Below are 13,797 nucleotides of genomic sequence, written 5' to 3'. Positions count from 1 at the left end.
GTGTGTGTGTGTGTGTGTGTTCAGCCCCCACACCGACTGCCCTCCATTGTTATGAAAGTTAATAACAATGTCACAACATCAGTTTCAGCTGAATCTGGTTTCTGTGAAAGCGCCACTGCTTTCGCTTTGAGCAGTTTCTATTAAATTTCTGAAGTGATCAACCAGACAAAAAAATCTGAAGAATTATGACTCACAGAGCGGGAGGTCAAAAACAGGTAGAGGACTGCGACTGTGAGCTTCAACAGTTTAACAGGAGAGTCTGGAAGTTTGTGACTGATATATGAAACATGTTAATGAGGATTGTACCATAATTCCCTTTTACAAGACAAAAAGCTTCTGTGGTGAGAACTCGCTTGTCCTTGGATTAATGGAATCTTAGGAAAACTTTCACAACAATGTGAACGGTGTACTATCCTCAAAACCAGACTGGTAAAGGGTTGTCATCTTGTCCTGAGATAAATCCAGTAATCAATATACTTTAGAACGTTTTCATTCACTGATATATTCCTGAGCATCTATTTTCCTGCATTTACTTGTTTAATTGATGTTGAGAAATGTCAGTTTGCTTTCTGAGCTTTGACTTACAGTTACTTTGTAAATCTGTCATAGAAGCTGCTAATGAAATAAAAAAAACATAATCATCAATAGTAGTACATCACATATCGCATCTTCTGGTGAGGCACCAAAACCACAAATGCCCATCAACAATAAACAAGTCTTTTCTATTAATTTTTGAGCAAATTATGCCTAACAATAACTGCTCATAGTGTACAAATGCTCCAACTTGCACAGAAAGTACCGTCCACAAACATCACAAACACTGTATTGACAAAATCGAATCCACTGTGACACAAAAATAAAACGCATCGCAGTGAAGTCTGAACTTTTAAACCGGGACCTGAGAGCAGACATATATCGGCTGTCAGAGTTCAGCGAGGCGAGCTGGCCGACGCCTGTTGTTGACACACAGCGCCATGGCAACAAGCAGCCGAAAGAGAAAGAGTGTGTGAAAGCAAGAGTGTGTGAGTGTGTGTGTGTGTGTGTGTGTGTGTGTGTGTGTGTGTGTGTGTGAGCAGAGTGTGTGTCTGTTTGCAGTGTGCTTTCTGGTCCAGGACGGGGGTTAAGCAGTTAGTTAATATGTGACAGAAACAGAGTGGATAGTAAATGTCCTGCAGGATATCAAGAACCAGCTGCTCTGCAAGTTAGCAGACTTACAAGTTAATATTTATTATTTTTCACGACACTGTAAAAAGAAAAGAAAAAAAAAAAAAAAAGAAGAAGAGGAAGAACAAGAAGGAAGGAAAACATACAAAAACTAGAATACTGTAATGTTGAGAAACTGCAAAAAGAATGACAATAACAATGAACTTCTGAAAAAATAGTATTTTAAGCCGATTGTAGTAAAGTAAAACTGTATAATTTTATGGTCACAAGTAAAGGAACAAGTCACTGAAAATACAGATTTATGTGCTTCTTTTTTTTTTTTTCAAAGTTGTTTAAAGGGTCTCAAAAATCACTAAGTCAGCACCAACCGCAGTTTAATGACCATCTCAGATCAGAGTACATTCATATTCTTTTTTCATAAAAAACACACAATACAAACAAGCTCCAAACAGTGGACTCTATCAGCATTTTTCTTGCTCAGTTCAGAATGATTTAAAACAGCAGAAGGCTCATTTTGAAATCATGAAATGTCAGCTTTTTTATTTTAGAAATCTGGTATTAATGTTCATATTAACCCTCTGAACAAAGGCATTTTATCTTTTAAAAATTAAGAAAATAAATAAAATAAAACTGAACTAACCAAAATTCTACATTTATCAGAGCCAGAAACTGTGAAAACAGATTTTGGAGTAAATGGAGTTTTAACTTTCGCCTGTCCTCGAACTAATTATGTGTCACTTTTGGTTTCGTCTGGAAAATTAATCAACTATAAGGTTAACATTGTGACATTTCATCAAACTCACTTTACTCAACACGTCTAATTCAAAAATTTGCAAAAAATAAACCGCATCAGATTCTGTAAAAATTAAAAAATAAAACTCTGCACTTCTCAGAGCCACAGAGAATGGTAAATGGTAAATGGTCTGCACTTCTACAGCGCTTTTCTATCTTAGCGGCACTCAAAGCGCTTTACAATGTTTCTCATTCACACACATTCACACACCAGTGGTGACAGAGCTGCCATGTCAGGTGCTGTCTGACATTGGGAGCAACTTCAGGTTCAGTGTCTTGCCCAAGGACACTTCAACTGTGGAGGGGCGGGGGATTGAACCACCAACCTTACAATCAGAGGATCACCGCTCTACCACCTGAGCCCCACCCGCCCAGAAGCCAGCAGTCACCCACAGTTAAACTCAAAAACGTTCCACAGAGGACCAAGTTAGAAACAAGTTGTTGAAACATTCAGCGTGGTGAAATATATTGATGTGCAGAGTCGTGCAGAAATTGGATTTTCTTTGATATCGTTGTGCATTCCTTTCAGTCCTTCTTCTGCATATCAAAATATAACTCGTGGTTTCCTTCCAGGTAAACGGGGACTGAAGCTCGTGTCACTTCAGTGACAACTGTCACACTGCAGGGTGAAGTTATTCTTCAAAAACACAGCCTGGAGGCACTGCAGGCTCCCTGTGAAAATGAGGTCACGCAGCCTGATGAGGGTCACAACTGAAAGCTACGGATCCCGTCGAGCCTGTTCAGTGTGATTTCACCTCACTGTCACACTGGCAGATGTAGGACAGCACTGCAGGCAGCAAAGGCCTTTAAAGGCAGCGTGGCATTACATTTCTCCTCTGCACTCAGCCATGACGGGGGACAACATGTCACATATCAGACAGCGATAAACTAAACATGAGTGACAGGGATGCTACAATTTGTTGCCCGTTTGTGCATTAATTATAGTGCTACAATAATTACTGCTCCTTTTGTATGTGTTGATCACTTAGCATTTAAAAGCTGAAAAAAGGTAATGCTGGATATCACTCCAACACACAGAAATGGCACTAGAATAGAAGAAAATGGGAGACCGAGATATGAAATTCTGGAAAAAATAACAAATAATTAAACATCTTTTGCTTACACTTTCAGTTTTATCATATTGCTCACAGTCCATTCCAGCGGACGTGTCTAATTGTTGGTCTTCTGAGTGCATTATTTGACTACAGCCCTTTCTGTGAATACAAAAAAAAAAGCTTGGTGGCATTTAATATTTCTTGGACACAGGTTTTCTGCCTCAACGTTTCTACAGCTGATGAACACTGTGTTCCCTGCAACAAACAAATGACAGTAAAAGAGCTGATAAAGGATGTGGAACATACAGGATCTAAAGAGCCAGAACCAAACAGAGAGTGAAGACAGTGGCTCAGTTTCTGGCAGTAACTAACACTGAATTAATAAATAAGCAAAATGATCTACATGTTCTGCTCTGATTGATTGTCTGACTGACTGTTATAGCACACAAAACAGTCTGAAATCCATCTCCTGCTCCCGCCATGATGCAACACACCTGTCAGCACAAGTGGACGGCCAACACCCTTTTTATACAACACACACAGACACACACACACACACACACCTGGCCAATGTCCAAATAGGCAGGTAGAACACACACACTAAAGTTTTGCAATCTCAGACTGACAAAGTGAATTCCAAACACACTCAAAGTAAGGTTCATTTAGGGATAATTTCTCTCTGGGACAATAATCATTTTTCACTTATAAGTCAGACTTCTTTTAAAGATAATTCAGGCTTATGTTTTCCAACCTGCTGTATTTCTTTTTATAGTGCTTCTATTCCTACTAACCTGTTTCTTTCCACCTCTGTTGTAGAGATTCTGGCATAAAACGGCGTACATCAGGGTTAAAGTTCGATCTCCCTGCAGCTTTCCGCAAACTGTTGTTTTTACACGAATCATGTTAAAAGTTTTTTTTTATTCAATCTGACTGAGAGGAAACACAGAAATTAACCACCTGGAATGAACGTTTTGCTAACTGCATTAGGATCTCCGTACGGGGATATTTGCTGTCTGACCTAATCTCCCAAACGCAAAGTCAGCATGACCCACAGAGTCACAATAACGGGAAATACGCCAACCAGAATTATCATTCAAGCATAAGTTTGCACGCACACGTCAAAATATTTCAGGCTGAAGCAGCTTGTGTTAAAGGAAGCTGAATATCTGAAACGGTTTCTTCTTCTAAAACAAAGTGTTTTGGCTACAGGACAATCAAACTTGAATGTCGCTGACAAAAGTTAAAGTCAAGCTCATCTCCTCATAAAAAACCAGATCCTGGCACATTAACTGAAGAACACTTCTTAGACTAGAACAGAAGAAGAAGACAGACCAGGTTGATCCAATAGCCAATAGCTGCACCTGAACTGCAGGGTGACATCAAAATGCACGAGACACCAACAGCTGCATGTAAAACACTGGTTGTAAAACAGACTGGTTGAATATTATGGATGTCTTTCCCTAAACCTCGGAGGAGAGCGTCATGAGGCCAACAAAAGATGTGAAGCAGAATCAATGAGCACAGAGGAAAAGACATCCACAGTGCAAAGAGTAACCGACTGCACTAACACTCATCTACATAATCATTCGACGGTGGATGTTGTTGTCAGACAGTTTTGTCGTCCTTCCTACACTAAAAGACATACACCGTGTGAAGTGCATTTGAGTTGTAGTTGAAGTAAAGTCCTGTCTGAAAGAATTTCATTTGTCTTTTGGTGACGACAGTTTACTTGAAATTCCGCTGTGTCCTTTTAAACTTGTTTTCCAATTTCAGTGAAAGTGCAAAAATTAGGTTTGCGGCTCCTTTGGCGTTGTGGGACATCCATGTTTCATCAAATGTTCCTTCTGCAACTGCTACTGCAGAGCAGGATGATAGAGAAAAGAAAAGGAAACGATGGTAAGTCGAATTCTAAAAATGTGTTTCATATTTTACGCTTGGGCAAAGCAAATATGCCAGTTGGAAAAATAGGAAATTTCAAGTTTATGATACTTAAAATCAGGCTGCAAGAATGCAAACTGTTCATTTGGAAGGAATCTAATGAATAAAGTATGTATTGGAGTCATCTTTAAGTACATTCGTTCACGTACCTGTACATGTGAAAGGTGAACATAATCCTTATTATATCTTTATTCTAATCCTCATTGCACTTTTGTATTTGTCTTGTTTCCAACTACGCTTCATTTGCGTCAAGCTGTTGTAACGTGAATTTATCTAACTTGAACCACTGGCTTTAATGTTACTCGTTAACTTAATTTAGATCATTTTTACTTTAATTGCATGTTTCCAGTGAATGCAATTCATTGAAGTGGTCCTACGATTTTTTTTTTTTTTCCAATGTAAGAAAGGAGGCACTGAAGTACATTTTCTTGGCATGTAGAGAATTCAACCAGCTCTTATCATGGCTGCCACTTAGATACTTCTCATTACAATTAGGATCCTCCCCGAGAAGAAAAGATTTATTCTATTGCAACATCAGCTTTTTTATTTCATACTTCAATTCAATTTTATTTGTATAGTGCAGTTTAGAACATATGTCATCTCACAGTGCTTAACATAGTAAAATGAAAACCTACGAATTTAAACTGAGAAGCCAACAATCCAACGTTGCCTTTGGACTCTACTTGCAGACATTAATTACTTCCATGTGACAATCAAAAAAATCACATTATTTCTGTTTAAAGGCTCACAGATGACAATTTCCTTTACAATCTACTTTTCTAAATCCCAAATGATCTTGTTACATTTTCTGTTTTGGCAGTTTTATAACAATTTATCAGGCGTCTAAAAGAGGAATGCTACGTGTCCACAGGGGAGATTACAGGCTGCTTCTGAACATCGCCTGCTTGATGGTCGTGCACTAGCAGGCCGTTAGGTGGTCACATGACAGACGCTCGGCCGCAAACTTTCGGTTTTATTATGAAAACCGTATTTCTGAAAACATTCGAGGTGAGAAATAAGCAATGCAGTTGCTGAATCGGTCCTCATTTTAGTTGAACAACAGCTAGTTTAGCCATTTTTTTAAAAGTTACACGAGGCGTCGGACCGCCGCGCCGAGCTCCAAATTTGCATAAAGAAGCAGTCACTTTATGCAAATGAGCACGCGGGCAATGCTACGCCTCGTCGCTTGAAATTCCTCGCAACGCTCCAGAACAGGGCGTGGGGTGTTTCACATACACATGGAATGGGAAGCATGAAATTGACGAATCGTGCCACCTGTCCACAGGATCCATAGCTTGATGCTACCTGACGGATCCTGTGGACACGTAGCATCAGGCTCTGAAACAAAGCTTGTGTCACCTTCAAATACAAGACCAGTTTGTAGCAAAAGAAAGAGCCAGAAGATTACCAAAAAAAATAATCATAGAAAAGAGGAGGGAAAAAAGCTCCATTAAATTCTTTTCGAAAATAAATCAGTGAGATTTGAAATACCAAGAAATGAAAGCAAACACTGAGGAGGACAGCTGGCAACTACCAGTGAAACTGAAAGTGTGAAGTGAAAACATTTTTTCACAAAAACATATCAAACACTTAAACATGAAGTGTTTATGATCTCTGAATGGACACGTGCTGAAAATATTTCTCGGCCTGCCTCGGTTTGCATTACAGGCAAAAGCCAGGAGCCTGGTTGAGGGGCCCCGACACCACAGATAACCATTAACACACACTCGTAGTTCAGGCACCTGACCGTCTGACACCAGCAAATATCTCCTTTCCCGTCTTTTCTGCGAGGGACCCTGCTGCTGCATTCTCCCCGTCATGGAGGTGAGATATGTGACGCACTGCTGTTACCTGTGAATCTTCTCCAACATGGCCACACATGCACTTTACAGATTCTGACTCACTGTGGTTATGATGACGTTTTTTTTTTCCAATAACATTATGTCCCACAGTGAGCGCTGTACTGTTCAGACACGCAAACACAGCTGAGATCTTACTTGTGAAAAGTGTTACAGAATATTCCTGCCGCAGGCACTAAACACAAGACACGCCTTCTGAAACAATTCAATTTCTATTTAGTTTATAAAGCGACAATTATCAACATGAATCATCTCTGGGTACTTCATATATTAAAGGGAACACCCCACAATATTACAAGACATCAGCTGCATTATCTATCTGAACCCCAAACCCTGCTGAAGGGTTTGAGGGCATGCCATTTTTAAAAAACAAATACAGTGGTGCCTACTTAATGTCATACCGCTCTATAGAATATCCTGTATATAATCATAAAATATTAAAGTCCCGAATCATTTCCTATATAACCTACAGTAAAACAGCCCATTTATTATCATAGAATAATGTTATAATCCTGGTTTGTGTCATAACAAAATTCCCCGAAATTGATTCCAGGAACAACTTTTGTCCATTTAAAGTCATGGTCAGCCAATCATGACGGCTCACAGGGTGAGCGTTGGTCATGCGTGGCAGATTATCACCCCGGTCAGCCCCGGAAGGCAACGTGTTTGTTTGTCAGTTACCTGCTCACCTGAGATCTGATCACTGAGTTATTCACACACTGTCTGACATTAATTAGAGCACATCAAAGAGAATCACATTGTTACAGAGCATGTCGTCACTCAGAACTGAACTGCTCAGCTAGTTAATCATGATAAGTTCATCCTCTGCATACCGTCTGATTAAAGGAAATAACTTGTATTGATGGGGTGGCTTTTCGTATCGACAAAGATGAAATGTCACTGAAGCAAAACCATAAAACGTTTTCTTTCCTTAAACACTTTATTTCCCAAATACATGCTAAATACTTCCAATAGAGGCCATGTAGATCGTGCTGATCCAGTACATAAGCTAGTTTTCACACCTAAACTTGCTGCCATCTTGAAGCCTGCTTATTGGAATATCCCGGACATAGTCATAATTCCATCCTGGATCGAGGGAATGATAATAAACAAGCAGTACTGTATTGTCAAAATGACACCATTTAGCAGAGCCAGAAACTTGGAAAGCAGAAAGAATCCTCTGATTGTAAACTTACGGGCGGTCCTTGAACTCCTTTTCGATCAGAAAACATAACCAAGCTTAAAATTGGGATAGTTCATCAAAACCATCTTAATCTACGCGCCTAATTAAAAAAAATGCCTCCATGCACCCACGATCCATTTATGACCCAGCTGCAAGTAACAGCCACATGGCAAAAATGCTGCCACTTTTCAGCTGAACTGCAGGCTGTGTTAATACACAAGTACGGAAACAAATTAAAAATGAAAGTAGTAAATTATCTGTAGTATGTAAAGCCACCATTTTCCCCTGGTATTGGTAACACCTGTAGACACTTGGAAACCATGTTCAACATGCTGATTCCAGGTTTCGAAAATTTTTATAATGAAGAAATCTAATTTTATTTTTTTTCTTCATGATTAATAACATTACATCACATTGTGCACAGTTATAATGCAGTTCTTTTGTTTAAACAATACAATTTAACAATAATCAGTGGTTTGTGATCCATCTGCAGCCCTGAAAACTGAAATAAGAGCAGCTCTGCCTAACTCAGTGTGTGTGTGTGTGTGTGTGTGTGTGTGTCCCACCCAGTCAGTCATTTCCTTTCTAGTGTGGAAAAATCAAACCTCCACCACAGTTTTACGTCGCTGAACGCGCTCCGACCTCAGCTCACTCCCATCACCAAACACCGACCAGCCCGAGGACGGCTTCCCACTCACACTGCTTAGTTTTATTTTCCTCAACCAGACTTTATCCAGAGAACTCAGCGCATGTGAAGCAGAAAAAAAGGCTTCTGTGGTGTCAAGTAAACTCAGACTCTCGCAAAAACACAGACTCTACAGCTTGTGAGTCGAGTGAACACATTTAGAGTTTCAGAAGACACGTGGTGCCAGTTCTAGTTTTAGTCTGGCTTTAATTAATAAAGTCGGAATACGAGGATGTGTTTAAGTGCGCACGGATCCCTCTGGCTAGGAAACAGGAGAATCCATCACTCCACAAACACCCAGGTCCTGCCACAGGTAACCGCAGACTGGAGATGATGATGTGAAAGCCTGAGAGGTTTCTTACAGTGCGAGTGAATCAGCTTGTTGATGGAGACACACACTGAGGCTGCGTTCACAGTCACTCTGACTCATCAGCAGCTAAGAGGTGCCTGAAAATGTCTTCCAGCAGTAAGAATACTACTGTACAGATGGCATTATGGGTAAGGGAAGAAGGGAAGGACACATAGTGACTGATAAGACCCAATCAGGAAGCCTTCGTGGGTGTCTGCATCACAGTTTCTGCCAGTTCAGACTAAAACGCAACCCTGGAGTCGGCAGTGTTTCCAAAAAAGTGTCCATTTTAAGGGCTTAAAACAGAGTAGTGTGGACACAAGGTGTAAACATAGCTGGAATTATGTGTTTAAAACAGATTAATATGGACGAAATGATTCTTTAATTTCTCAAAGAATAGATGTAAACAGAAGCAGCAATGCCGATAGATCCCAGTGTTTACTCTCTAATGTGGTTCAAGCTCCAAAAACATGGAGTGCTTTAATAAGGCAACTCAGCAGTGTCTTTCATTAGACCGTGTCTGCCAGGAAAACATCTTTCAAACTCCACATCTCAATTTATGAGCATCAGGAGCTCAAGCTGACACCAGTCTCAAACTAACAACAGTCCTCCATCAGAAAGGATAGAAAGATTTGGTGTAACAGTGTCGTTTATTCACGTAAATCAGACAAACTCGATGCAACACAGTTTAACAGCAACACAAACTTCCGCCTCATAAACGATTAATCAGTTGAATTAACACCTTTGAAACAAAAAACTTATAACAGTCACGAAGAAGGATTCAACACAGGATTATTAAACTGCATCCGATTTATATTTATATTTACCAGGGGAATCTCACTGAGGTTGAAAACCCTCTACTGCAAAGGTCAAACACAAAAATAAGCAACACAGTCAGATTTTTTTTTTATCACCTCTTGGCAATCAATGCAAAACATTAAAAACTTAAAATACAAGCTCCTGACACATTCCCTGACACTGGCTTTGCACAGAATACCTGCGACACAAAGCTTCAAATCTGCACAGAGAAACCAGTCTCTGTAGTTTCCCTTTGTTCTGCATGTCACGTAGGGAGCTGCAGAAATAAAATCTCTTTAAACGTCAACAAAAAGATGCTTTGTGAGCAACAAGCGTCTTTCCTTTTCATCTTCAAGTACACATCATCATTAAAAACTACAATGTTGAGTCACATTTCAAATCACTTAACATGAATTTTGAAAATAGGTGTCGAGCATCCTGACATTTAAAGTCAATGACTGTTTGTTGATTTACCATCAATTTATAATAAAATCCTGCAATTAAATCTGCCTTTTATTTAAGAATAAGGTCAGCACTTGTGAATCAACAACTATTTTTTCCCAGTTTGCTCGTAAAAACACATTATGATTTCATAATTACAACATTTAGGCCTTCTGTTATTAAAAATGTTCACTGCTTGTGCAGAAGCAACATGAATGCAGTATTACCAGCAAAATACCGAAGTAATGGCTCAAAAGTTGACTTTCTAAATAAAAGGAAGAGACAAAAAGAGAGCCGATCAAGCACTACGCCAATGCCCTCAAGTACAAAACGTCCCCAAAGTCGAGCACGAGCAGAAACGTAGCATCTTTTTAAGCTCGTGGTGCTTCATCAGTTCCCCAGGGTGCACATTCAGCTGCAGGAAACACACCGATCAACAAGAAAGGTTTGCTTTGAAGGCAAAATGAGGCAGCAGATTGATTCTCTCAGTTGTCAGTACAATTTAAAAAGAACATTTATAGCAATTACTGCAGGTTTAACATTTGTACATACTCTGTAGATTTAAATATTTAACCACAGAAGAAAGTAGGCAGAAATGTGTCTGATCGGCAGCCAAAGAAACTGCATGACAACCAAAGATACACCGACGAGATGCTCCAGAGCCGGATGCTCCGACATCCTATTTATTATCCGAATGAATGAAAAGGAACTAATGAGAGACTCAGAGTGAAGAAGGACCGTCACCACTTGACAATCTTTTTGAAGACAGAACAAGAGAGCTGAACCACAGCATGACCAGGAACTCCATCATCGGTATTTCATTATGAAAGTGTTTAAAGCAGCTTGACACACATGCAAGCTTCTCTAAACTCTTCACTGTGCTGCAGTCAACACCAACACAGACAGAAAACAGAAATTTATCATTTTCAGCGCAACTTAAAAACCCTTAAGGCCCCACTGACGAGCCAAAACCCCAAAATATTCTTTTCACCACCGTAGAAGATGAAGAAATCTAACAAGTATTCAAATCTGAAAGCTGGAAACGCAAACTTTTGGCACAATTAAGGTGAAAATTAAAATCAGTCATCCATTGTTCCCGATTTATTCTCGGTTTATTACCCAATTTATTAACTGACTAATTATTTAAGCTCTACACAATAGTCTGGAACAAATTTGCGTGTGTATACAGTCAAAGGACATGAATTAAAATCAGATGTGTGGTAATTATGTTTGGGACACAACAACATGCAGCTTGTAAAAGAGAAATATGAAGCAGAAAAATAAACCACATTCACTCTTATAAAGTTGGCAAAGCCCATTAACAACGTTTGGTCCTGGCTTTGTGTGAAGTTTTCGGGAGGGTGAAACATTTTCATCCACAGTGAGGAGGCCAGGCTCATTAACACAGGTGTCCCAGCTCTGTGGGAGTCCGCTCATTAAAACACACTGCTGTTGTCATGTGGAGACTCTGGACCCACAACATGCCAAACTCCATTAACAAATCTGTCAGTTTAGTGCTGCTGTTGAAAACATGATCTGTCTCATCAGTAATTATACCGTGGGAGCCAATCTTTTAAGTTCAGATTTGACTAATTCTCACGGTAACATTGGTGTGAATTAACATTGGTCACTTTGGTTTTCAGTGTTCAAATCAGTCCCGTGAACGTTACCTCAAGTGTAAAGCTTCAAGTTTTTTTTATTTTTAAAATATGTGTATTTTTATTCAGATGACGCCGATTTGAAGACTGTTATGTCTAAATTCTATATATACTCTAAGAAAATTATTTACACCATTGCAATGCCATGTGAAGGCAAGGCGACATTAAACTGCAGAATTCTTCAATGGAGTCTGGCAAGGAGTTGTTGTCGCATGTACAGTAATTAGCAGGACTCAACTAATTGAAAAGGGGGGAACTTACAAAATCATAAATTTAAGTAACACCTCTTCTATCATACGAAGACATTTCACCAACAGGCTAATTATGTTAATATTATCGTAAGAAACCTACAAAGCAAAGGAAACTTGCACCCAAACGGACTGAACTTTGGTCTCCAGCACTTCTGTTGACATTATAAAATAAAACTGTGTGTTTTAAAGACTCACAGCGCTCTGCTTCAACGTGACGCACTTAATTGCGTTAATTTCAGCCAAGTATCAACTTTAAAAGCCATTTTGCTGCGGCTTCCCATCGCTGGTTTGCTCTCACCTAGCTAACTGAACGCAACCAGGTGGGCGGCAGCAACGGCGTGAACCACTTCAAAAACCTGAGATTTTCTAGTAAATAAAAGCTGCTTTGTGAATTATATGTATGCCGAATTGAACAGTGGGTCTGATTGATTAAGAATGCACTCCTTTAAGTAACGTGGGCTTTTTCGTCTCTCATGGCAAAGCAATAAGACGTTAAATCGCTGGTTTGTTAATGAGAGTCCGGGTTTTCCACGACAGAACATGGGCAATAAAGTGGGAAAAGTGGGAAGAAACTTGACTGGGAGAAGCAATGTTAGTGGTGTCAACGGGTCTGTTGCGTGTAGAACCTCTTGGAATATACAAACTTATCGGTGGGACAGACATTTGAGGGGGAAGCTTCCAGAGCAGCGGATGAATGGACCGCCGTTACTCACCGATGGAGACCAGCTTTATGCTCTCCCTCTCAAGGAACTCCAGAGCCACCGACACGTTCTCCAGCTTCATCTGCCTGAAGGTGGGCCTCGGGTGGTACTTTCTGTACATGTTCTTGTGGCTGAGGACCTCCAGCAGGGCGATGAGCCTCAGGCCGTCGCCCAGGTCCAGCTGCAGGTCCACGATCCGCTTGTTGACGCACTTCAGGTGCTCGTTGATCCAGCGGGTGAAGGTGTTCTGCTGGATCTTCTTCCACGGAGCGTCCTCAGCCAGGTCCTTCTCTGTGGCCGGCATCTTTCACGGCTCTTCCCTTCACTTATCTGTGGTGCTTCTGGTTGCAATTTGGCTGAATGTGGCAGAAAACGGGCCGGTGAGCGTGCTGTGTCTTCCCGCTGTGCTTCTTCGGAGCTGCCGCAACTTCAAGGTTTTCTGGAACTCACAGACTGAGCCGCGTTCAGGTGCGGCTCGGACTTTAAAGCATCTTCTTCTTCTGGGTTATCGACCGCGCTGAGGCGTCAGCGACGTTTTACCGCCCCCAGTCGATGGAAATGTCCCGTAGTGAGGGATTATCGATTCAATTTACAGAGAAACATAAAAAAGCCCCAAAAATTCTCTTAACAGAACCAGAGTTGTTAAAAAAATTAATTAATTAAAAAAAAAAACTTAGAGAGAGAAAATAGAGATTAACATAATTCTAAGGAGACAGTCAAAATATTACAGTCACGTTATTCAATATTAAATCATTGTTGAAATAAATAAATATTCCTTTGAAAAATAAATAAATATGCCCCTGAAATACTTTTGTAATAAATAAATGAGGAAATGAATATATAAATGAAGGCAATAATTGCATAAAAAATATTTTAGATTTTTCTAAATACAGGACTATTTTTATTTGTTCCAGGTGATCTTT

At 40.0% G+C, this 13,797-nt stretch overlaps 1 protein-coding gene across 2 annotated transcripts in view; it reads right to left on the bottom strand.

Moving 5' to 3' along the window:
- Positions 1-13,322, bottom strand: part of flnba (filamin B a) — an 88,097-nt gene extending 74,775 nt beyond the window's left edge. For both annotated transcript variants that reach the window (XM_008302172.1, XM_008302173.1), the window contains exon 1: positions 12,887-13,322. In XM_008302172.1, coding sequence (XP_008300394.1) covers positions 12,887-13,178 — 292 coding nt within the window. In that variant the 5' untranslated portion in view covers positions 13,179-13,322. The remainder of the gene's footprint in view (positions 1-12,886) is intronic.
- Between the last annotated feature and the right edge of the window lie 475 nt (positions 13,323-13,797).

Source organism: Stegastes partitus, unplaced genomic scaffold (assembly GCF_000690725.1).
Source record: "Stegastes partitus isolate 25-593 unplaced genomic scaffold, Stegastes_partitus-1.0.2 Scaffold1770, whole genome shotgun sequence".
NCBI lineage: Eukaryota > Metazoa > Chordata > Actinopteri > Pomacentridae > Stegastes > Stegastes partitus.
This window is presented reverse-complemented; position numbering and strand designations above follow the sequence as displayed.